Source organism: Girardinichthys multiradiatus, chromosome 5 (assembly GCF_021462225.1).
Source record: "Girardinichthys multiradiatus isolate DD_20200921_A chromosome 5, DD_fGirMul_XY1, whole genome shotgun sequence".
Taxonomy (NCBI): domain Eukaryota; kingdom Metazoa; phylum Chordata; class Actinopteri; order Cyprinodontiformes; family Goodeidae; genus Girardinichthys; species Girardinichthys multiradiatus.
In genome coordinates this window covers 39,422,071-39,447,518 of record NC_061798.1, presented here as the reverse complement: position 1 = coordinate 39,447,518, position 25,448 = coordinate 39,422,071, and the positions used below count along the sequence as shown (strand labels likewise).

General features: G+C 40.5%; 1 protein-coding gene across 2 annotated transcripts; it reads right to left on the bottom strand.

The window, feature by feature from the left end:
* Window positions 1-1,381: 1,381 nt before the first annotated feature.
* Window positions 1,382-25,141, bottom strand: LOC124868576 (axin-1-like). Of its 2 annotated transcripts, none has more exons than XM_047365990.1 (13): window positions 24,900-25,141; window positions 21,975-22,653; window positions 16,068-16,261; window positions 11,117-11,269; window positions 10,722-10,856; window positions 10,481-10,577; window positions 9,862-9,999; window positions 8,357-8,747; window positions 7,983-8,157; window positions 7,710-7,892; window positions 7,236-7,535; window positions 6,986-7,135; window positions 1,382-5,588 (listed from the first exon to the last, which is right to left on the bottom strand). In XM_047365990.1, exons 2-13 carry the CDS (start codon window positions 22,581-22,583, stop codon window positions 5,462-5,464), a joined length of 2,652 nt encoding a protein of 883 aa, XP_047221946.1. In that variant the 5' UTR covers window positions 22,584-22,653; window positions 24,900-25,141; the 3' UTR covers window positions 1,382-5,461. The 2 variants fall into 2 exon arrangements, with proteins under 2 accessions (XP_047221946.1, XP_047221945.1); XM_047365989.1 differs by having other exon boundaries at window positions 7,710-7,895; window positions 24,900-25,140.
* Window positions 25,142-25,448: the final 307 nt, after the last annotated feature.

Sequence of the window (25,448 nt, the reverse complement as noted above, 5' to 3'; positions counted from 1 at the left end):
GCATTTTGGCATTTCCTTCTCCCCAGTCTTCCTCCAGACTCTGGCACCTTGATTTCCGAATGACATGCAGAATTTGCTTTCATCCGAAAAAAGTACTTTGGACCACTGAGTAACAGTCCAGTGCTGCTTCTCTGTAGCCCAGGTCAGGCGCTTCTGCCGCTGTTTCTGGTTCAAAAGTGGCTTGATCTGGGGAATGCGGCACCTGTAGACCATTTCCTGCACACGCCTGTGCACGGTGGCTCTGGATGTTTCTACTCCAGACTCAGTCCACTGCTTCCGCAGGTCCCCCAAGGTCTGGAATCGGCCCTTCTCCACAATCTTCCTCAGGGTCCGGTCACCTCTTCTCGTTGTGCAGCGTTTTCTGCCACACTTTTTCCTTCCCACAGACTTCCCACTGAGGTGCCTTGATACAGCACTCTGGGAACAGCCTATTCGTTCAGAAATTTCTTTCTGTGTCTTACCCTCTTGCTTGAGGGTGTCAATAGTGGCCTTCTGGACAGCAGTCAGGTCGGCAGTCTTACCCATGATTGGGGTTTTGAGTGATGAACCAGGCTGGGAGTTTTAAAGGCCTCAGGAATCTTTTGCAGGTATTTAGAGTTAACTCGTTGATTCAGATGATTAGGTTCATAGCTCGTTTAGAGACCCTTTTAATGATATGCTAATTTTGTGAGATAGGAATTTTGGGTTTTCATGAGCTGTATGCCAAACTCATCCGTATTAAGACAATAAAAGACCTGAAATATTTCAGTTAGTGTGCAATGAATCTAAAATATATGAATGTTAAATTTTCATCATGACATTATGGAAAATAGTTAACTTTATCACAATATGCTAATATTTTGAGAAGGACCTGTATATCAGTAATGGTATCCATGTAATGTGCTGGTGTTGGTCCACTGTTTTTTCTGAAAGTCCCTGTCCACCAGGAAATATTAGAGCACTTCATGCTTTCTTCTTTTAATCTCCAGCAGTTCCTGGAACCAGCCCAGACTGCCAAAAATACCAGTGCCTGTTTTATTGACCATGACATTGTGCCTAATTAGCCAGCAAACTCACCTTGCCTTAAATCCCAGAGGATCTATAGAGTACAGTAAAGGAGATGAGACACACCAGAGCCAACAACGCAGATGAGCTGCAAGTCTCAAATAACGCAATCCGGTCTTCCTCAATGGAGCCACAGGCTGATTGCCTCCCACCCACACTGCATTGATGAAGTAACTCAGGCACAAAGAGCCCCAATCAAGTATTGAGATATGGTGTACAGTATATGGAAATACGTTTCATCAGGCCTGCATTTATACATGAGTAATCTTTTATTGGTATTATGTAAAGTTTTAGCACCTATAGTTTTAAATATAAAATAGACAACAAAAAAAAAAAGGTTTATTCAACATCTTTATTATGAAGTACCTTTTTAAAAGAAATGTACAAGTGGAACCAGCACAGGGACATCTTTGCATTGGAAAAAAAACAAAAAACAGGAACACCATAGACAATGTGGTGCGGGTCTGAGAACATGTATGAAATGATAATATACATATTTACAGCACAAGGTTGATCTGAACAGAAGCGTGAAAGAGCAACGCTGCGGCCCTAAAGAAAACACACACCAGGAGTGACTTATGACTACATTTTTTACATTAAAAACATAGAATGGTTAAGAAAACATGATAAAAAGGCACTGTGTTTGACACAAATCCCCACTGCAGCAGATGAAGGTGTTCTTGCTGTCGTTTCAAAACTAAATCAGAAAAAAACTTGACAATTGTTGTCATTTAACTGCCCGTTGCTAATGTTACAAGATGTCAGAGGGCCAAAGCAGCTAGCACAGAAACAATACAAATAGATAATTAAATTATTTCAAAAGCTTTCCTTATAAACAACATGCTCAGTGATTATTATTATTTTTTTTATAAACAAATACATATCTAAATTTTTTATTTTCATCTGAAGGCATAAGGGGTTTTAAGGACAATTCAGATCTTTCAACCCAGGACAACGTCCTTGATATTCCAACAGAACCTGTGTGACGGACACATTCAATTATCTACCAGCATGGGGATAAAAAAGCGCAACCCGACCCAACAGCATGAGATCAATACTGGAGGCAGATGATTCCTTTCAGGAAATGAGCAAAAGATAAAAATACATTCAGCTCAGATAGCTGGTGTGTTTCAGTGAACCAGCTGAACAAAACTAAGATACTGCGGCACTGAGGCTCCCCTGCAGTAAAGTACTAATGGAAGCGGTTAAAAGGACAGGGGATTTAAAATGTGCTTTTTCTGTTTCCTCGACAACCGTTAGATGACAAGATTTAACACCAAACGCATGTCTGTAAAATAAACACAAAACCAGAACCTAGAGCGCGTTAACTGAGATTAGATTCATAACTATAAACGACAGAGTCAAACTAATAGCAACACTCTTCAGGAAGGAAGATGGTACAAAAAGGTCCTAAAATGAAGGAAGCACAGAAGGTGAAAGAAGCTTCATCTTGGCTGTTCATTTCAATAGGGGAGTGATGTTCCTGCAGATAACAGGGAGGCTAAACATATCAAAGCACAGTCGCTATGTCTCTTTGTTTTTTAACTTTCAACCTCAATCAATTAAAATGATATGGATATCTGGGCAGCCATTTTGAAATTTTATTTGTGTTTTTTTTAAATAAAAGAACCAGTTCGACTTTCCACAACCTGAGAGCAACCTATAAACACCTCATCCAGTAAAATCCTCATATGGGTTTTTGTAAAGAATCGCAGTGCAAGGAGACAATTTAACTACAGAAATCACATTATTCATCTCAGCATATCTGCAAACAGATGTCCTATTATTAAAATCTTAACGTTTTCACTGTTTTAGACAGGTTTTACCTGTTCAAGTTTCTAAATCCCAATCAGCTGATTTCTGATCTGGACCAGAGTTGGGAAAGGGGAGATGAACCAATTTTAGAGCTGGATTTATTAAGAGCTCGTGACATTAAAAGACTATGTTTAGGATCAGAGTCAGAAATGGCATTCAGGGTTGTGTGACGTTTCAATGATTTTTTTTTTAGGGTTTGCTTGTCTTAAATTAGGCAGATAAAAAACAAACTAAAGCGTGAGTCCTAAACAGCGCTTCACCAGGTTTTGATTGTTTGGTGGTCTCATTAAGCACACCTCAAGCTCTTTCCTCAAATCCGGTGCTAAGGTTGAACCAGTTTATCTGTGCCAGAGCTTGTGGTGGTAAGAACCCAAACAGCTGGTGCTGAGCGGGCACCTGTTCAACACTTTAACAAGTTTGATAGGAACTCCCCCCTCTCAGAGTTGTGGTAAATTTTCACATTGCCTATTCCAGGGGTCAGCAACCTTTACAACCCTAAGAGCCATTTTCGCCTTTGGTCCAGCTAATTTGTTCAGAGCCACAAAAGCAAGGCTTGTTTTGATAGTACTTATTTATTATTAAGTTGTTACCATTTTTAAATTACTTTTACATTTTAAAATATTGCCTTAGGCGTTTTGGACAAAATATTAAGAACCACAGTGGAGGGTTTAAGGAGCCACTGGTTTCAGAGCCCTGGTCAAGGCAATAAACAGACTGTGAAGGTAACCGTGCTAGGCTTTAATAAAGCATGCTAATGCCATCTTAAAATGTCACCTCTGTGATCACATTGTCTTTGCTTTAAATAGTGAAATTCTGTTTTACAGTGAACACTTTCTCAGACACATACACAGTGACAACACCTCTGCTTCTAAACGAAATAAGTAGTGACTGTTCATGGCTGGAAAGCTAGACAAACACATTTTGACTGCTTGTAACTAAAGTTTGTAAAGAGAAATCAGAAATTGACTAAAATAGACTTAGGCAGATAAAATCTTAAAAAATAAAAAAATAAAAAAAGATATTATAGGTCCAGAAAAATCACAAAAGTCTGATCGCTGCATCTCTATTTCAAACTAATTGTCTGACTGCCATGTTTTAGGTTGGCAAATTTGCAGGAGGAACATTCCCTTCAGCTCATTATGGAAAAAATGTATTCTTAGACAAGCATGTAAGCTCATAGGTCTCGTGTTCTTTGGCAGAGTTTACAAGGAAGATAGATAAAGGCTTGAATATGATTCAGAATTAGCTTTTTAATAGAGTAATAGCACTGACCAGGCAGGCACCCAGAATAAACCTCCTGTTGAGGATTTCACCAAGCAGAAAAAGAAAAGGCAATTTCCATATTAACTTAATCTGAAGACCTGTAAACACAATAATGTGAACCACTCTGCAAGTTACCCGCGGCTCCCTCCGGGATCAACTCGGGACCAGAATTTAAGGACCTGCACGGACTGAGCACACCCACTACCCGCACTCCGTAACAAACCTCACATACAACGGATGATTTCCAATCGATGTGCACCAGTGGACGTGGAAAAGATGCAGAGGCGTTTGTAAAAGGGGGAGGGCGGTGACTAAAACTATAGTGGAGAAAAAAGCGAGCTTAAAAAAAAAAAAAAGTTTAAGGGAAGCGAATCCTAATCTGTGTGTCGACAGGACAGAAACGACAGGTACTTTCATGATTTGATAACGAGAAACGTGACTGACAAGCTATTTTCAAAACATACACAATAATACAATATAAAGTGAGATATGACTAAAAAATGCAGTAAATGCAGTAAGTAATAGTACCTGTTCATATACAAATCAAATGAAATGATAACAAGTAGCTAGAATACTTGTCCTATCAAAAATATGTAGCTTTGGTAAACAAGTTATGTAGAGAACTGTCGTCTGAACAAAAGGATGTGAGAGATCAGTGAGTAACACGTTGGGCCGTGTTACCGTGATAAGTCTCTCTGTTCTGAGGCTACAAAGGCAAAACAAAAAAAACGAGAAGCAGGTGAAAAAGTTCCAAGATTTTTTTTGTCCTCTCCCACCGGTCCCCAGCTGTTGAGGAACAGAGACAGCGAGAGGCGGCTCGGATCCTGAGAGGAGGGAACCTGCCATCTTCACTGTCCCAAGCACCGACTGAAGCGTTTCCGTGGTAATGTAGCAGCATTGTAATGGTCTGCAGAGGACAGACTCCTCCAGAACAGAAGTGGAAGACTACTTTTATCCTCTTTTCTTCCAGAAGTCTCCTCACCTCTTTCCATCGATTGCAGGAAAAGACTGCTGAGGCATATTTTTACAGCTCTCCTTATTGATGCATGAAGAACAGAACAGGTGAAATATTTTGTTCTTTCCTCCATTCCAGCATGATCTGACTGAGCTTTTTTTCCTTTATGTTTTTAATCCACGCAGGTATTTATTTATCCATGAAAATCCCATCTTCCTCAATCATTCTATGCACCCTCCTCTCCCTTCTGAGACACGTTGCTCATTCAACATTCTTCTTGCCAACGTTCGATTTCCCACAGGTTATTCCGTTTCTTCAACCCGAACGTTTTCTTTGCATCTCCTCCTTTCAAAATCAACTAATTCCATTTCCTGTTCCCAAATTTCAATCAACCTTCTCCACTTTCCCGACAATCTTCTCCTCAAAGATGGGCAGAATCGCGTCGTCGTCGCGGACCTCCTCGAACACAACACCACAGTCGAACTCATCGCTAACTTTCTTGAAGTAGAACCTGAAGAGAACAGCATCAGGGAACAGAGTCAACTATTAGTTCTCAACATGTAACGACAAAATTCCAACTTACCATCATTTTTTAGAACATACTGAAAAGTATTTGTATCTTTTTAACTTCTTCACGGTACAACCGTAAACATTTTATTGGGATTTTAAATGAAAGACCAACAAGGTAGCACATGTATGTAAAATGATGCATTGATTTATTTTATACAAATTAAAAAAATCTAAAAAGTGTTTTTTTTTTTTTTTTTGTCCAGCCACCTTGGGTCAATAATATTCTTTGCATAAATAGCTGAAGCTCAATCAGAGCCTCTATGAACAACAGCTTTTAAGTCTGGTCACAGATTCTCAAATGGAATTAGGTCTGAACTTTGACTGGGCCATTTTGACACATGAAAATGCTTTAAACCAAACCATTCCATTGTATCTCTCCGCCAGTCTGGTGTCTTTTTCAGCCTCCAGTTACATCCATCTTTAAATCAACTCTGACAACATTCTCAGTCCATTCTAAAGAAAAGTTCCCCCAGCATGATGTTGCCCCCACCATTTCTTAAAGTGGGGATGGTCTATTCTTGGTGACATCCAGTGTCAGTTTTCTGTCACGTTTTGCTTTTTTATTTTGCATATAGGCCAAAAATGTCAGTTTTTCCTCCCCTCTAACTAAAACAATTTCCTTTCCATGTCTTGTGACAAATTGCAAATGGGACTTCTTATTGCTATGTTAATGCCACTATTCTTTTAAAGCCAGATTTGCTGAGTGCACGATGAATAGTTGTTGAGTTGTTGTGTTCACAGGGTCTCCTGGATGAGCTGTGGATCTCTGCAGCTCCTCCAGGGTTACCGTGAGGCTTTTAAATGTGGCTCTGACAAAGGCTCTCTGTGCCCGGCCAGTACGTTTAGGTGGACGACCATGGAGGTTTGCACTTGTGCCATACTCATCCTATTTTCAGATGATCGATTGGGACAGTGCTCTGTGGGATTTTCAAAACTTTTAATATTTTTCCAAACCCCTGGTTTAAATTTACAACTAAACTGACCTTTATTGGGTGTTACTTGGTCTTCATGATGCTGTATGTTCACTAAACTGTATTACCAAAACTGTATTTATACTACTATTAAATTACACAAAGGTGGACTTTAGAAATAAGATTTATGAGACATGTTTGCTGCACTGGGTTTTATGAAGGGTATCGGCACTAAATAAAAATGCACACCACACATTTCAGATCTTTGTACAACATTGTGAAAACCATCTATCATGTTCCTTCCACTTTATAATATAAAATGCTCATAAAGAACACTGAACTTGGCGGTTTTCACATGCCACAATGTGAAAACGTTTAGGAAGTATGGACAATTATGGAAGGTAGTGTATGAGCCATTTGTTCTCACCTGTAGTGGCCCTTTTTGGTAAGCAGCTCTTTAAACTGGCCCAAAGTCACCACGCGGCCCTTTACTGATGTCCGGTATGGGATGGGCTCTCCACAGAAGTAGTACGCTACGGTCATGTTCTCACACACCTGTCGTTTCCCAGACTTGTGTCTAACAGAAAACGGGAGATCCTTGTCAAACACCCGAAATGAAGAACATGTAATGATCTCAGGCAAACCTGATGTTAAAATATAAAAAAAAAAACTCATACTTCTGCTTAGCCTGTAGTAGAGCAGCCCTCCTCCTCTCCTCCTCCAACCTCCTTCTAGCCTCCTCCAGCTGCGTGAGGGGGTTGGGAGCTGGGTTGGGTGGCATAGCCGGGTCCTGGATGAAAGGATGCGAAGGCTGAACTTGAGTGGATGATGAGCCAGGGATAGCTGTGGACACTGAGGAGGAGTTGTTGCGCAGCTGAGCGGAGACCCATGGGTGCACGGCTCCAGGTCGTTCAACTGAAGTTGGACGTGGGGAGTCGGTGCTGGTTCCTGTTCTCCTGGAGCTACTGGTACTGCCACTGAGAGTAAAAAGGGAACAAAAATTTGTAAAAATCTTTCTTGCACATGCAACCAGTTGAAGACAGCTGAGAAAGTTAATAAGGCACAAACAATGCTGAAGAATTGCGACGTAGCTACAGAAGAATAAAACTAACAAGAAAAAAATATTTTAGCCAATGCAAGGTTTTCCTCACCCATGGGAACTCTTCCTTTGCCGGTCTCCATCCATCATCCACTGCATAATCTTCTGGTTTCTTTCCAGATCCTCCACCTGAGTGCCTGAATACACCGGGGTTTCCAGGCCACGCCCACTTTCGTCACCTTTGCTCGATGTTTCTGTCTTCTTACCACCCCGCCGTGACATTGTGCTGCCTTTGCTACTGCAGAAATAATATAACAAACAATTTGGAGGTCAACTGAATAAATAAAAGCTCATACAATGTTGGAGATAAAACACGCATGTATACCTGTTACCCATGCCCTCGAGAGTGCTGGCTCCAGCTCCGTCCGCGTAGTTTCTCCGGCCTGCGTATTGATTGGCTTGGTCTCCGTTCCACAGGACGTTGGGCAGAGGCCGACCTCCAATCTCCTCCTGTCCGTCTCTTCCTCTGTGGTGGTATACCTGCTTATGGTGGAAAATGCCTGAAATAAATGAGGGAGAGTCTCAGTGATGAAAGACATCCAACAGGTTCCATGTGCTTTTAGCCACAACACGACGTTCTTCCAAACAGGAACTTACAGGTCAATATTTAGGCAAACAATTTGGTGACAGTATATAGTCATAAGGAAAAAGAAACGTCAAGTTCCATTTTAAAATGGAAAATATGTAAGAGGGACCCACCTTTTGCCCCCACAGTTGGCAGACTGTGTCCTCCGCCTTTGTGAGAGGGGTAGTGAGGCGGTCCGATTCCACCGTCAGGTGAGCGCAACGATTTGGGTGGAGTGTGCCGACCTCCTCCGCCTGAGCTGCTGTTGGTAGCCCCTGGCGACTGGCAGCCCGGCGTCTTCATCACCCGCTGCACATGCTCATCCAAAATAGATTCTGGGTTGTCTTCGTGAGGGTCCTCCATGGTAACCAGGCCGCCGTAGGTGGCGGCTGTTCCTGTGTTCGCAGTGGTCTCTGAATAACGGGCACCGTATAGAGGTGGAAACGATAAGGGGAGGGGGAGTGGTATACTGTGAGAAGACATGGAGGTTGTCATGGAGACGTCAGCATCATCCCCCTCTTCTTCCTGGGGAGATAGAAATGCACAAAAAAAAATAATAATCAGCTTGACCAGCTCTGACTGGTGACTCGCCAGGCGGGAACTGAAACATCCAGTGTCCTTCCCATCAGGCCATATTTTACATTTAAAAATAAGTACTTTGCAATGTGATCGGAAACTTTGTCAACCAGTGGTTACGGCAATATATGTCAATTAATGATGACGTTTCAAATGAACTCCATAATTGGTTACATGAACAGCAGAACAGAGTTTAGGATAGAAGCCATTTTATACAGCTGAGCAACTTATTTACAACCAAATTACTCACTCTTTGACAAAGGCTGAAATAATAAATTTTATTATCCCCGTTAATCTGCCAATAATTTCTGTCTGTTAAAACTTACGACAATCTGCTCAGTGTTTGTTAGTTGCACAGGGGTAACATGATCTGTACATTCCCTTAATGTCTCCATGACTCTTTTTGCCCTGCAGCAGAATCCTGATTTTTCTAACATCCCTTGTTCTGTCGGCAGATTATCAGCCAAATTATAGCTTTCACCAATCTGAGCAATTTGATGGAAACAAGCTGAAGTCTTTGTTGTCCAGGATGACTGCTCGCTAAACGTCCAGACTGCCTAATGTCTCTTTCTTATCACACTTCCCAACCCAGAGCAGTTTACCTTTACAAACAAGCTGTTTCTCTATTAATTCAACACCTGACACTTAACTTTTTTTGTTATCATCATGCTCCCTCTCAACTCACCTGGTAAACACTCTGCTTGTGGCACAATTTTACACATGGGAAAGCAGTGTGTGATGTGTTCAGGAGCGCTAAGAGAAACTGGGCCATCAGTAAAACTGTATGTAGATGTGCAATGGTTGCTATGGAAATTTACACTTCACAGTCACAATATTGTCAGTTTTCACACGTATAGATATAGAACATTGAGCAGTTTCATGATACAACAAATACATTCAATAAATTTCACAGCCCTTCCACACATAACGTAACCTAGAGGACATTTTCAAGTTAAAACTGTAAAAGATGAAGCGTCCCCAATATATATATATATAAATATATTTTTTAAGACAAAGCACATCAGCTGAAATAAAGCACGCCTTTTATAATCTCTACACTCACCAGTCGTACTCTCTTCAATCTTTCTTCAAGCCTTTCCTGGGCCTCTCTTTCTCTGAGAACGCCCTCCAGCCTGTTGATGAGCTCTGCTGCAAACATCTCCGGCTTTACGTGGATGTCCTTTGGTATGCGATACGTGCGCTTTGAGAAAACATAAACAGAACACATTTTAACAGTTACATTTCTACTGCCTCAGCAAGAGTTTTAACCTTGTAAAGAACATAAATTGATATTGGTCAGCTAATTAGTCAGGCTATCTATTCTGCTCAAATCTGCCTTTCTTGAACATAAGAGAAATGTACTGTAGCCTTCCACAGCCAGCTGACAGGAACAGGTGGGGGAGGGGCAGCGCTGCATTACTTTGTGCTCAATACAACAAAACCTGGTCCCTGCATCACATGTAACTGACTAAACAGTAGGAACTTAATCCCTCGGAGCAGCTTTGAAATTGTAACTTAAAGCCTTGGTATACATCTTGATATCTGGCCCATGGCTTCTCAAGATAAAGATATGCACAATAAATCCTCAAAATGTTATGTAAACAGACTTCAAGTGTGTAATGTGGAACATACTTCAACATTTCAAGCTGACAATGGGGTGACTGATGTATAACTACACTCACAGGTATATGAGGTAGGGGCACACGGCCATTGGCTTTGGCACTTTCATGCATCTCTTTCCGATGCTGCTTCCGATATCTGTATGGAGGAATACCATCTCTGGGAACACAGACAAAAAAGAAGCATTAAATATGTGTCTTAACTGTGCAAAGAACAGGGGTCCCATTGCTTTTAGCCTGATGAAATTACGGAGCCAAATGAATGAAGGTGTGAATGAATTGGTGACAAAAATGAATTACTTACACACTGCTGTCGGTCAAGGACATTGTGTCTGCATCACTTGACATGCTCTGCTGCTCGCTGTCGTTGGCACTGGTTGCTGGAGCTCGGGCGTAGCCCATGTTTGCGTAGTATGGGTTTACAGGCTCTTTCCACGGTCTGAGGAAGGACGGGAACAAAAACACTGTGAAGAAGCACCTTAAAATACACATTAATTGGTCTCAGTTTCGTCTTATTTCGGTTTGTTATATCATTTCCTATTAAATTACACAACAAAATGCATAAAACGTAACAAGTACATTCTAGGCTAAAAGCAATTGCAATCTGAAACTGCCCTTACTTCGACTGCATAACAAAATGGAATAAAGCATCAAAATTTAAGCTATTACTGTTATTTTTCTGTTAACTGAGGCACACACCTGTACTCCCTGCTGTCCTGCCTCCTCCGGCTGGGCGAGGCTCTCTGTGATGCCGTGTGCATCAGCAGGCTTTGAGTCAGCCTACTGACTGGTGTATCGCCGCAATCTTCCTCATCTTTCTCATCCTCCACCTCTCGAACTCCACTTCCACACCTAAACATAGAGTAAATATAATTCCTAAATAGTAAGTGTGTTAAATACAATTTAAACCATGTATTTAGCACTGAAAGTACTGATACCTCCTGAAACTTTTCACATTACACCCACAAACGTCAATATGTTGTATTGGGATTTTATGTGATAGACCAAGACCAACTAAAGTTGCATATAATTTTGAAGCGGAAGGAAAATGATTCATGGTTTTCAAGCTTTTTCATAAATAAAAATCTTAAAACGGTGGTGCTTAGTTTGTCTTTTTGATGTGTCCTGTTTTTTTTTTTATTATGTTCCTTTGTTCTTCATGTAAAGCGCTTTGAAAAACCCAGAGTATGCATAGTGCTAGATGATGTTGCCTTGTCCCACATATTCAGCCCTAATACCACAACATACGAAAACAAGGCAAGGCAAGTTTATCTGTATAGCATATTTTAGTAGCAAGGCAATTCAAAGTGCTGTACGTGAAAAATAAAGAAAAAACATAAGAGGAAAAGTACATTGCAGTGGCATAAAGCTAATTAAATAATTAAAGAGAATAAAAATGAATTATTAAAAAGATAATTAAGAAAAGTAAAATAAAAAATGTATGATAAAATGATTAATAAGAAAATGAAAGGAATATTGGACTGAAAACGCAACTAATCATGCCTAGATGGCATAGTCAAAGGCCACTCTAAACAAATAAGTTTTTAATCTTGATTTAAAGCAACTTAGGGTTTCAGCACTTTTACAGTTTTTTGGGAGTTTATACCAGATTAGTGGAGCATAAGAACTAAAAGCTGCTTCTCCGTGTTTAGTTCTGGTTCTGGTTCTGCAGAGTAGATTTGAGCCAGAAGACCTGAGAGGTCTGGGTGGTTGATACACTAACAACAAGTCTGTAATGTATTTTGGTGCTAAGCCATTCAGTGATTTATAGACTAACAGAAGTATTTTAAAGTCTATTCTTTGAGCTACAGGGAGCCAGTGTAAGGACTTTAGAACCGGGGTGATGTGCTCCACTTTCTTAGTTCTAGTGAGGACGCGGGCAGCAGCGTTCTGGGTCAACTGCAGCTGTCTGATCAACTTTTTAGGCAGACCTGTGAAGATACCGTTGCAGTAATCAATTCTACTAAAGATGAACGCATGAATTAGTTTTTCAAGGTCCTGCTGAGACATTAGTCCTTCAATCCTGGAGATGTTCTTTAGGTGTCTTCATGTGTATCTGAAGGTTCAGGTCTGAGTCCATCACTACACCCAGGTTTCGAGCCTGACTGGTGGTTTCTAGCTGTATTAACTGAAGCTGTGTGCCAACTTTTAAACGCTCTTCCTTTGGTCCAAAGATTATTACTTCAGTTTTGTTTTGATTCAGCTGAAGAACATTTTGGCCCATCCAGCAGCTTGTCCAAGTTGCTCTTTTTCAATAGAGGTTTGATAATTGCTGTTTTCAGGGCCTGGGGGAAAACACCTGACAAAAGGGACGTGTTTATTATTTGTGTTAAATCAGATATTATTACAGGCAAAGCTTTCTTAAGGAAAGCTGTGGGTAAAACATCGAGACAGCAGGAAGAAGAGCTTAGTTGCTGTATGATTTCTTCTTAGTTTTTGCAATTTATTTGGTGAAATTGGGAAATTTTGTCAAAATCAGTTCTAGTTGGAGACAACATTGGTACTGGAGTTGATGTGGATGTGCTGACTGCCCCTCTGATCTTTTGGGTTTTTTCAGTAAAGAATGTAGCAAATTCATTGCAGGCCCTGGTAGAGTGGAGTTCAGATGCTACAGTTACAGGAGGGTTTGTTAACCTGTCAACCGTGGCAAATAATACACGAGCATTGTTAATGTTTTGCTGATGATCTCAGAAAAGAAAGATTCCCTTACATTTTTCAGTTGTAGGTTATATCTGTATAGTGTCTCTTTATAGATAATATAGTGAACCTTGAGTCCAGTCTTTCGCCACCTGCGTTCAGCTTTTCAACACTGCCTTTTTTTACTTCTGACTGTTGGAGCACTTCTCCATGGAGGCTTTTCCTTCCCAGAAACGACTTTCACTTTAATTGGAGCAATTGAATCAATGATGTCTGACACTTTAAAATGAAAGTTATCTACCAGCTCATCTACAGTGTTACAGGGCAAAGTGGAGGTAGAAGAGTAAATCTGGTTAAAGGTTTCAGCAGCACCGTCCGTAAAGATGCGTTTTCTTATCATGTCTCTTTGGCAAACTGAGTCATAGCAGATGACGCTTTCAAAAATAACAGAAAAGTGGTCAGATAGAGCAACATCAGTTACAGACACTTTGGAAATGTTTAGACCATTAGTGATGATCAAGTCCAAAATATGTCCCTGTTTGTGCGTTTGCCGTTTAACATGTTGTGTCAATATGAACGTTGAAGTCTCGACCAATAATTAAGCCACCTAATGAGATTTATTAGAGAACATTAGTGAATAAACTGCATCATGAACACCAAGGAACACAGCAGACAGGTCACAGGTAAAGCTGGAGAGCATTAATCAGAGAAGCAACTAAGAGGCCCATGATAGCTCTGGAGGAACTGCGGACACCCAAAGCTCAAGTGGGACAATCTGTTTACAGGGAAGCTAGTGGCAGGAATCTACACAAAACATGGTTTAAAGGAGCTCTGGTCAGATGAGACCAATACTAAACTCTTGTGTCTACATAAAAAACGGTGTGAAAGAAAACTAAACACAGCACATTAACACAAAAGCACCATCTTTACCATGAAACAAGGTAGCGGGACCATCATACTGTGAGGACCCTTTGTTTTTCCTAACTAGAGCCATATACAGGTCCTTCTCAAAATATTAGCATATTGTGATAAAGTTAATTATTTTCCATAATGTCAAGATGAAAATTTATCATATATTTTAGATTCATTGCACACTAACTGAAATATTCCAGGTCTTTTATTTTCTTAATACGGATGATTTTGGCATACAGCTCATGAAAACCCAAAATTCCTATCTCACAAAATTAGCATATTTCATCCGACCAATAAAAGAAAAGTGTTTTTAATACAAAAAACGTCAACCTTCAAATAATCATGTACAGTCATACACTCAATACTTGGTCGGGAATCCTTTTGCAGAAATGACTGCTTCAATGCGGCGTGGCATGGAGGCAATCAGTCTGTGGCACTGCTGAGGTCTTATGGAGGCCCAGGATGCTTCGATAGCGGCCTTTAGCTCATCCAGAGTGTTGGGTCTTGAGTCTCTCAACGTTCTCTTCACAATATCCCACAGATTCTCTATGGGGTTCAGGTCAGGAGAGTTGGTAGGCCAATTGAGCACAGTGATACCATGGTCAGTAAACCATTTACCAGTGGTTTTGGCACTGTGAGCAGGTGCCAGGTCGTGCTGAAAAAGGAAATCTTCATCTCCATAAAGCTTTTCAGCAGATGGAAGCATGAAGTGCTCCAAAATCTCCTGATAGCTAGCTGCATTGACCCTGCCCTTGATAAAATACAGTGGACCAACACCAGCAGCTGACACGGCACCCCAGACCATCACTGACTGTGGGTACTTGACACTGGACTTCTGGCATTTTGGCATTTCCTTCTCCCCAGTCTTCCTCCAGACTCTGGCACCTTGATTTCCGAATGACATGCAGAATTTGCTTTCATCCGAAAAAAAGTACTTTGGACCACTGAGCAACAGTCCAGTGCTGCTTCTCTGTAGCCCAGGTCAGGCGCTTCTGCCGTTGTTTCTGGTTCAAAAGTGGCTTGACCTGGGGAATGCGGCACCTGTAGCCCATTTCCTGCACACGCCTGTGCACGGTGGCTCTGGATGTTTCTACTCCAGACTCAGTCCACTGCTTCCGCAGGTCCCCCAAGGTCTGGAATCGGCCCTTCTCTACAATCTTCCTCAGGGTCCGGTCACCTCTTCTCGTTGTGCAGCGTTTTCTGCCACACTTTTTCCTTCCCACAGACTTCCCACTGAGGTGCCTTGATACAGCACTCTGGGAACAGCCTATTCGTTCAGAAATTTCTTTCTGTGTCTTACCCTCTTGCTTGAGGGTGTCAATAGTGGCCTTCTGGACAGCAGTCAGGTCGGCAGTCTTACCCATGATTGGGGTTTTGAGTGATGAACCAGGCTGGGAGTTTTAAAGGCCTCAGGAATCTTTTGCAGGTGTTTAGAGTTAACTCGTTGATTCAGATGATTAGGTTCATAGCTCGTTTAGAGACCCTTTTAATGATATGCTAATTTTGTGAGATAGGAATTTTGGGTTTTCATGAGCTGTATGCCAAAATCATCCGTATTAAGACAATAAAAGACCTGAAATATTTCAGTTAGTGTGCAATGAATCTAAAATATATGAATGTTAAATTTTCATCATGACATTATGGAAAATAATTAACTTTATCACAATATGCTAATTTTTTGAGAAGGACCTGTAGAAATGAAATAAAAGAGGCAAAAATCTTAGTCACAAGCACAGGGATGATAGCAGCATAAGGTCGCTCTACGAAGTATTGCCTCAGCGGGGTGGGGGATGGGGTCGGGATAAATACATTTGTATTTACAAATTGTGTCTAGTTATCTTTCCCCTTTAATATTATGCATTTCTGTGAGATGGTTTATCATATTAAAAATAATATTTTGAAATTTGTTGTTGTAACATGACAAAGTGCAAAAAGGTTCAATGGGTTTGAATACTGTTACTGTACTGCACTTCAAACACTATTAGTGATGCACTTGGCATCAGAAACCGACCAGCTGACAAAAGCCAGTGGAATTTACTGCTTTATTAAAAATGACAAAACATACGTTGAGAACTGCATGTCAATATAAAGTTTATCTCACCTCCACTCCACATCCTCAGCCAGAGTTGGCAGGTAGCCAGGCAGGGGCTTGGCTGGGCCTGATGAGGGACTCTGATCACTGGGATTAGGCTTGGGGCTCTCTCCTCCCGTCCGTGTGTACTCCAGGTACAGATCAGATTTAAGGAACAAGGGGTAGGTGTTCTCCTCCATCATGGCTTGGATCTCTGTCTGAGCCTGGAACAGATTTTTATCCTTAGACTACATCGAAGATCTTGCTTGATATTGTACTTTTTATTTGACTCGCAGTCGTTAGGGTTGAGAATTTAGCTCTCTAACACAAATACAAGTAAAACTTGAATTTGTTCACCATATTGTCTGGGTTTGTTAAAACCGAAAATGTTTCATGTTTCATGTTTTTCAAACACACATTTTCAGTCCAGAACCCGATCACTGAGATCCCTGCGAAATAAAACCTATGGGAAAAGCCAGTTTTTCCACACATACCGGAAAAGAAAATTCAATTGTTATGCAGTGTGTTTACAGCAGCCTGTCATAAAGGCACAATTTGTTCTAATGTCTATAAATGCAAGAAGTTAAGAATATTGGTTTGGAAGACAGTGTGTCTACCACATAAAATGAGTGTCCCATAGTGCTACAAGCTAAAGAAAACCTGGTATTTAGTATTTTTTATTTATTAATTACATTTTATTTCATTTGATAATGGATAAAATAAACATAACACACTATAATGGAACAAGAAAGACAACAAATAAATAAACGGGAGCAGAAAAAGAAAAATCTTTTGGAATTTACGACTTCTCATACACATACCTCTTTGGAAAAAGCAAGCAATAAGGAAAGAAACTATAATATTATTTTATAATAATAATAATACAGCTCTCCACTAAGTCAATATATTTTATTATATCATGACAGCATATTACATCTGATTATATTCTTCATAAAAAATTATCCACTCTGGTTGTTTAGACAGATTTATTCCATTAATAGAAACGCAACGTTCCATCAGACTAGTTCTGACTTTGGGTTTTTTTTAAATCTCTGACCCTCCCTAAACAAAAAAAACTACAGGTTCATCTCAGGTACCTCTGCTAGATCTTTGCAGGATTTTGTTTTTAAATTATTCTTATAGACATTTACACATTTTTCATTTGTTGTAGATGTTTTAGATTAATTAATGATTTGTTTGTCGCTTTTGCATGTTTTCTTACACTTCAAAAGCATGCTATCATGTTGGGGTGCAAGACCTGGACGGGTAATTTGTGAAAAAGCAGCCAAAGTCTGAAGAGAAACCTTTGGAAAAACCTTAAGAAAGTCTATAAGAATATTGTTCAAAACTATAAAATTTTCCCAATGCACGAGAAAAAAAAAAAAAAAATCATCAGTGCACTGAGGATTTTACAGAGCACTGTATTTGTGACGTTTTCTCTCAGTCACAGAGGTAATTTCTGCATAAAGCCCATTCAAGCCGAGCTGTAGTATGTAACCAGTAATGAAGTGAAAACAGAAGAAACAGCAGTAAAGTGTTTGACTGGGCTCACACAGATTCAGGTTAGGAGCACAAGTGAGGCTAAAGGAAACTGATCTCACAATGATCATGTACAGGGGTTGGACAATGAAACTGAAACACCTGGTTTTAGACCACAATAATTTATTAGTATGGTGTAGGGCCTCCTTTTGCGGCGAATACAGCATCAATTCGTCTTGGGAATGACATATACAAGTCCTGCACAGTGGTCAGAGGGATTTTAAGCCATTCTTCTTGCAGGATAGTGGCCAGGTCACTACGTGATACTGGTGGAGGAAAACGTTTCCTGACTCGCTCCTCCAAAACACCCCAAAGTGGCTCAATAATATTTAGATCTGGTGACTGTGCAGGCCATGGGAGATGTTCAACTTCACTTTCATGTTCATCAAACCAATCTTTCACCAGTCTTGCTGTGTGTATTGGTGCATTGTCATCCTGATACACGGCACCGCCTTCAGGATACAATGTTTGAACCATTGGATGCACATGGTCCTCAAGAATGGTTCGGTAGTCCTTGGCAGTGACGCAACCATCTAGCACAAGTATTGGGCCAAGGGAATGCCATGATATGGCAGCCCAAACCATCACTGATCCTCCCCCATGCTTCACTCTAGGCATGCAACAGTCTGGGTGGTCCGCTTCTTTGGGGCTTCTCCACACCGTAACTCTCCCGGATGTGGGGAAAACAGTAAAGGTGGACTCATCAGAGAACAATACATGTTTCACATTGTCCACAGCCCAAGATTTGCGCTCCTTGCACCATTGGAACCGACGTTTGGCATTGGCATGAGTGACCAAAGGTTTGGCTATAGCAGCCCGGCCGTGTATATTGACCCTGTGGAGCTCCTGACGGACAGTTCTGGTGGAAACAGGAGAGTTGAGGTGCACATTTAATTCTGCCATGATTTGGGCAGCCGTGGTTTTATGTTTTTTGGATACAATCCAGGTTAGCACCCGAACATCCCTTTCAGACAGCTTCCTCTTGCGTCCACAGTTAATCCTGTTGGATGTGGTTCGTCCTTCTTGGTGGTATGCTGACATTACCCTGGATACCGTGGCTCTTGATACATCACAAAGACTTGCTGTCTTGGTCACAGATGCGCCAGCAAGACGTGCACCAAGAATTTGTCCTCTTTTGAACTCTGGTATGTCACCCATAATGTTGTGTGGGTTTCAATATTTTGAGCAAAACTGTGCTCTTACCCTGCTAATTGAACCTTCATACTCTGCTCTTACTGGTGCAATGTGCAATCAATGAAGACTGGCTACCAGGCTGGTCCAATTTAGCCATGAAACCTCCCACACTAAAATGACAGGTGTTTCAGTTTCATTGTCCAACCCCTGTATGTTTCCTCTACATTGTGGTATTTTCCTTGATATTCAACTACCCCTCCCTGGGCTGCCACCTTACCGTGGTGGTGGGGTTTGAGTGTCCCAATAATTCTAGGAGCTATGTTGTCAGGGGCTTTATGCCCCTGGTAGGGTCACCCAAAGGTAAACAGATCTTAGGTGAGGGATCAGACAAAGCGCAGCTACCAAGCTGATCCAATTTAGCCTTGAAACCTCCCACACTAAAATGACAGGTGTTTCAGTTTAATTGTCCAACCCCTGTATATGAGCGGGTGTTAATACATCACATTTTAAAATATCCATCGATGCCTTTTCTGAACCTGCCTAATTCTTGTCGAGTCGCATGGACTGCTAGTGTCCATTTCTAGGGATCAATGGGCGGGGGGCAGGGTCCACCCTGGCCAGGTCCCAAGTCCATCACAGGGTAACGCAGAGACAAACGGGAAATATAGTCGTCTACCAAATATTGCACCAAAGCAGCCCTGATTGTGCAGCTCTTCATTAGCATCAAACATTGTGTAAAGATTCCATGGGTGTCACCCGTAGTCTGAAAATAGAGTTCTCTGTGTGTTTAGCGAATGATTGTTTTTACAAACTTGCTTCAGCTTCATTCCTTACAAACCCCTTCGCTGTAATGGTGCATTCGTGTGTGCGAAAACTGTCATCAATGCAAGAATTGAACATTTGCCACGTGAGCTACAACATAACCCTTTACAGAGTCCCAGTTTTTCTTCATCTAATGTAATCTCCCTATAAAAGATCTCATCATTTATAACAAGCAAGATGCTGTTGATTTATACATAGCAGTGGTGAAAGGAAGCTGCAGTAAATGTATTATTTGCTCTAGTTCACTCATTTTAGTGTCTAAAAACATGCAACACCTAATAATTGTGAGAAAACATAGACTATAACATTAAAGCAGTTTTTTGATTGTTTAGTGAAACCAAACGAACCAGACCCACGCTGTGTCAGACTCAGATCTAATGTGACTGCAGAGCGAGCTTTTACGGTGCTGAAAGCGATACGCAACTGTTACAAAGTCCGACCGAGTACGAGTACTCACAGTTGAATAGGTAGGAAACAGGGTGGGCAATTCAAGCTTAACGCCAACACTTTCACTTGTGATCAAGTTAACGGGAAGAAGATAAGATCATATCTAACGGGACAACAGTTCAAAGAGAGTCTCTTTAGGTGATTTCCATTCTTTGCAGATAGGTCAAAGTTGAGATCAATGATACTAAGGTTATGCGTTTATTAGGGGATGGAAAGTTTGTGTGCATGTTTTATCATCTGAATTGGCTATGAAGCTGGCAACAGTAACTACATTTGATTATGTGCTCAAACTGTGGGACATTAAGGTCTCACTGTGACAGCAAACATTGGTTTGGGTTACCAGGAGCAGACTGACACTTCATGCAGCCTGGCCATTTGAAGTGGCTTCCTGTCAAACGTTAAAAACAATATACTTTGAAAAACTAGCCGATAGCCCTCTTTTTACTCTCTGAAGTCAGTGAAGCAACACTGTACGAAGCTTATACATGCGACAAGCATGCAACATCCTCTGCACCAAGAGTTTGGATGGGAAACACAAATATTTGTCCAACTGATGCAATTAAACTGCTGATAATTAAATCAGAGCAAACATAAAATTACGAACAAAGAAGATTGTATGTGGCAATATTTATGCACCGTTTGATGCGACTAGGGAGTCAGGGAAAGTGGTCTAGTTGCAAGTTGAAAACCTATGGAATTTGGTAATTGTGGTGCTAACTAGTATCAGCAGTTCCAGAAAACAACAATGTATTCTTATTTCATGCATACAAACACAAACATACAAACATCAATTTGTAACGGGTCTACAAATTGATTATGTACAGTATTTCCACTAGTTTAATGAGATGAATAGTTTATATCAGCAACTTTCACTGTTTATTTATGCACAGTAGCCATACTTGAATAAGCCTGCCAATAAACACAGTTTATTTTTGGTTAATCTATCAACCAGAAAATAAATGCTATTTGGTATTTTCTATTTTGTATGTATAAAGTGCCGACTCCAACATGATTAAAAAAATAAGGAAGTCAAATATGATGAGAATCAAGTAGAAAAAAAGAAAAATAGGAATCATTTCATTCATAAGTGCAACTCTAAAGTAAAACTCATCTGTTCCTCTTAAATCCTTCAAAACCTGCTAAAGACACAAAAATAGGGGCTGAAACATTTCCATGTTACATACATATGAATTGTAATTATTATTTAAAAATGTTATGTTTGCATTTGTCTGGTATAAATGGTATTCATTGAAATATAAATATCAACACAGTTAAATGTGTTGAAAATGGACAGAATTAAAACTCACATGGTAAGCTACATGAAGTCTGCTAATAACTACGCACAGGAACAGCATTCATCAGTCATACATGGGCCCAGATTGTTGTCTAAATGTTCCCTCAATCATTTGTCCGGAACAAAAAGCAGCACACATATCTGGCTAACTTCACAAAGTGCATTCTGCAGCATTTTCAAATGAACATACTGTGACTTTTCCGTGCCAGTTCATCTATGGCATCTGACACTCATGCATTGCACTTTGTCGAACCAATAAAGTTTGCAAAGCTTGGCCTTTCAAAACTTTTGCTCACCCTGGCTAATTAGTCACTAAAACAGACACTTTATCCTTATTTAAAGTCCAGGACGAGGCTGACCAATGAGGGGAGGCAAACTCTGCTGATACACACACAGGACCCCTGCAGGCCGCAGCCAGGAACTCGCCACACAGAGCGGCATGGAGAAAACACGTTGCTGTTCTTTATGCCAACAAATTACATTAAATATACCAACAGACATATTTACATGGACTATTTGCGGCTGCATAATATTAGATACTGAACTTGGGGCTATTCAGTAAACTGCTATCTTGAGGGGGATCTCTAAACACCAGACTTCCTAGTGCAAAGAGAACACACTCCTAATTTTCCACAAAGATTCCAGCTCTATTTGGTTACAGAATAAAAATAACAATAACCATAACTTAGTGTTTTAATCACCTGTTCAAACATTGCAGGGTCTAGATGTGGCTTTCCCACGCAGTCTTTGATGAAGCTCTTTGTAGCTGCTTTGATCGTCCTGGAGACAATGCTGCCTCCATCCACGATGTATTTCCTGTAGATAACCTTAGCCAACTTCGCCCTTTTCTCCTGGCTGGTCTGCCTGAAGCCCGAGCACGCGAACCAAAAGTCAACAAGGTCTTCACACCCTTCCTGGCATAGGAAGCTTCTGAACAGGTGGGTGCCTTCCTGATCATCCAGGAGCGAGTGTAGTGACTCAGCCCACTTCAGATAAGGTGGAGTTGGAGAAGCTGAGCCCTCAGGTTCATAGCCCAGGTCCAGGTCAGGACGACGTGGGGTCGCGGACGAGGAGGAGGGTGTGTAAATTGAGGGGTCTCCCATTTTAGATGAGGGATATCCTTGGGTTTGGGAAAGGGTGCTTGGCCGGCTGTTGCCTGACTGGACCGGAGGGTCCAGATCAGTTCCCTCCTCACCAGGAACAGGAGGTCGAGGGGCATCTTCGGTAAAGTGTGTGGGACCATTCATAGAGGCCATGACGCCTCCACCACCTCTGTACCCAATCCCATGTAATTCTGTGACAACGCTCATGTCTCTGATTGCAGAAGAAGGAGGTCAGACCTTCCCCTCTAGCAGTGATTTTGCTGGAAAACAATTCAGCCTAGGATGGAAAAAAAAAGAGACAGCTTTAGTAGTATGACTCGACACAACACAAGTAAACCTAAAAAAATGTGAATGACTAACTCATCTCTCACGGTCCACATGAGTCAGACTGTCTTTATTAGGGAGGTTACGTTCAGAGAACACACAGCTGCTGGATTTATGGTTTTACAACCTGGCAGGTTGTGGCCATTCTAAAAGTAATTTTTTATTAGCTACCGCAGGTTGGATTTGAAGTAAATAGAAAAAAACACAGATTTCATTTGTCATCTATTGTTTTCTTTCTATCTGCAAAATAAAAACTTTCAATCTGATGGAAACACACTTGATTTTCCTGAAAGTGTGCAGGAGTATTTAAAAACTAAAAAATTACTACATTATGCTTCAAAGTTCACTAACTCAAGCTGATATTTAACGTAATCAGGAAGAATGGATTATTATTTATACTAAGTTCTAAAATGGGTAAATTCATCCAAGAACAGTTTTATGCCAACATAAAAAATAAAAAAAACAGTAAAAATTAGGCCAATTTTTGTGACAAATAGTCTGATTTTGGTCAAAATGTTTTATATGTAAATTGATGGAAGTTAATTACTCTTAAACACAGATGGATCTGGCTTTCGCTGGCCTATACCAATTCCTGGATTTACTTGGAGGTTTGACCGGCTGATTTCTACATTATTTCTAAAGCCTGGCAAACACTATTCAACAGACCTATCAGTCCAATGACAAATAACCTGAAAGTTACAAGTGTTAAATCTTACTGGCAGCATCATCCCCTCAAAAACAGCTTTGTATGAGACTTTGTGGGTTGCGATTTCGAGAATTTCCGATGCCAACGCAAAGTGAGCGTATCCAGAATATCCCTCATTGTCTATTTTTTTTCCCCATTTGGGGCTTATTACTACAATTTAGGTCCAACAAAACAGTGTCTGATTTACAATAAACATGTGCTCATGTGTTACATGCTTAATTGTGCCACGCAGTGCTTAAACGTCCATCAAATATAGAAAGAATGTAGAGCTTAGTTTTAGGATTTAAGGGACGGTTTAATTTGATAAAGAATGGACGACAAACGTCAGTTTGATTCAAAGCAGGGAATATTCCCTGCCTCTATTATTAAGCATAAACAGTATTTCCAAAAATAATTACTACCTTTTGGCTTAATAAAAGGACAACTGCAAGGCAATTATTTGACTTTTAGTTAAATCACCAAAAAAGGCACAAAATTCACCAAACACTTTTTAACATTCCCCTAAAAAAAAAAAAAAAAAAAAAAAATAAAAGTAAGATTTTTTTGTAGTTTTGGATCACAACTTTATACAGAGGAACAAAAAATGAATAAGAGCTTTTAAAACATTTCAGCTGTCTTATTTCTTAATCTACATTTTTAATCTTTGAAACAATTGAAAGTGTTTTTATTGCTCTTAAGATGAAATATGTTTTGACATTCAACTGTTTGAGGGAAAATGCTAACACCTTTTTGTTGTGCTCTTAAGTATTTCATTTGTATTGACAATTATTTTCAGTATCTTTGTCTCTGCTAGTTATAGAGTAGACAAACTGAACCCCCAAAATGAGATTGAATGTAAAACAGCCACTTAAATACCAAAATATTGCTCGGCTAATTTGTCCCATAGTCAAACCAACAACTTGTAAGTTTTGCTACATGAAAGCAAAGCTCCAGATACAACTGAGAACAGTATATGCAAATTTCCAATAGATTTACGAAGTTGTTGCCGTTTGTTTACCATTCAACTCGCAAAGCATCGTTAACAGCCGGCATAGATCACTCTTCGCAAAGTTAAACGTCATTTCCCAAACAATCAACCAGTGTTAACAAGCTAAGACTGTTAGCTAGCCGCGTAGCAATGCCACCAGCGATGCCAGAGCTTTGAAGTGAGAATCTCATTCATGTTGGCCTGCAAAAGACGGTGGGGGGATGGGAAAAGCAACAAACTCCACAGCCACACAAGACGGGCCTGCATGCAACAACACTTCAATACAAGCGTGAATTGTACAATTGAAAAAACTCCTGCGAAAGCAACACCAACTTTCTTAATGAATACGCCCGACATAAACCGGCTGGTGTAACATTAAAAGAAACAAGAAAGCGGGGGCACGCTTTCCACTCCAGCGGCTGCAGCAACGGCAGAAGCAGCTAGCTTCGCTTCTTAGCTAGTTTATTAGCTTCCTAAGCTAGTGCCTTAACGTCCCGTGTTTTCCTCTAAAAAGTGTCCGTCCTACCGTCTCTGAAAGCCCGTTCCCCGTGGTCCGCTGCATTGGGGATACTGGCGTGAACACGGTGCTCCAAAACGCGGCATATGGATCGATTTCAGTTGCTAAAGCAATAACAAAAATATATCTGTCGCTTTGCCTTCAACTCCCCATGGTGGTTAGTTTCAGAGCAATAATACAGAGAGGGACGGAGTACGTGCGAGCACGCCGACTGTGAAGTACGTTCAAAGGACTGCAGGAAGCCGAGCGATGTCAAGAACCGAACCTGGGAACACTACACACAATTTCTTTTGTAATAAAGTAAAAATAATGACTTAAGACTGGGTTTTATAACTTTAAAATATACATAGATATATGCATACAGTGTAAAAAAAATAGATCTCTTTTTCATTGTGTTACTGCAGCCCAATTGTACAAAGACATGTCTTAAGTGTTTTTATTAACCTTTTCAGCATCTTGTCCATAAAATAAAACAGGTGCATCTAAATAAATTTGAATAAACCTAAAAGTGAAGTTATTTCACAAATGTAATTAAAGGTGCTATATATATATATATAT

What these genes read in the sequence shown, in the direction of transcription:
- LOC124868576 (XM_047365989.1), bottom strand. Translation starts at nt 22,583, where the DNA reads ATGAGCGTTGTCACAGAATTACATGGGATTGGGTACAGAGGTGGTGGA. An exon ending in ACCCTGCAATGTTTGAACAG is followed by an intron (nt 16,262 to 21,974) that starts GTGATTAAAACA and finishes AATCTGTTCCAG; the next exon opens with GCTCAGACAGAGATCCAAGC. An exon ending in TGCCCCTACCTCATATACCT is followed by an intron (nt 10,000 to 10,480) that starts GTGAGTGTAGTT and finishes GTTTTCTCAAAG; the next exon opens with CGCACGTATCGCATACCAAA.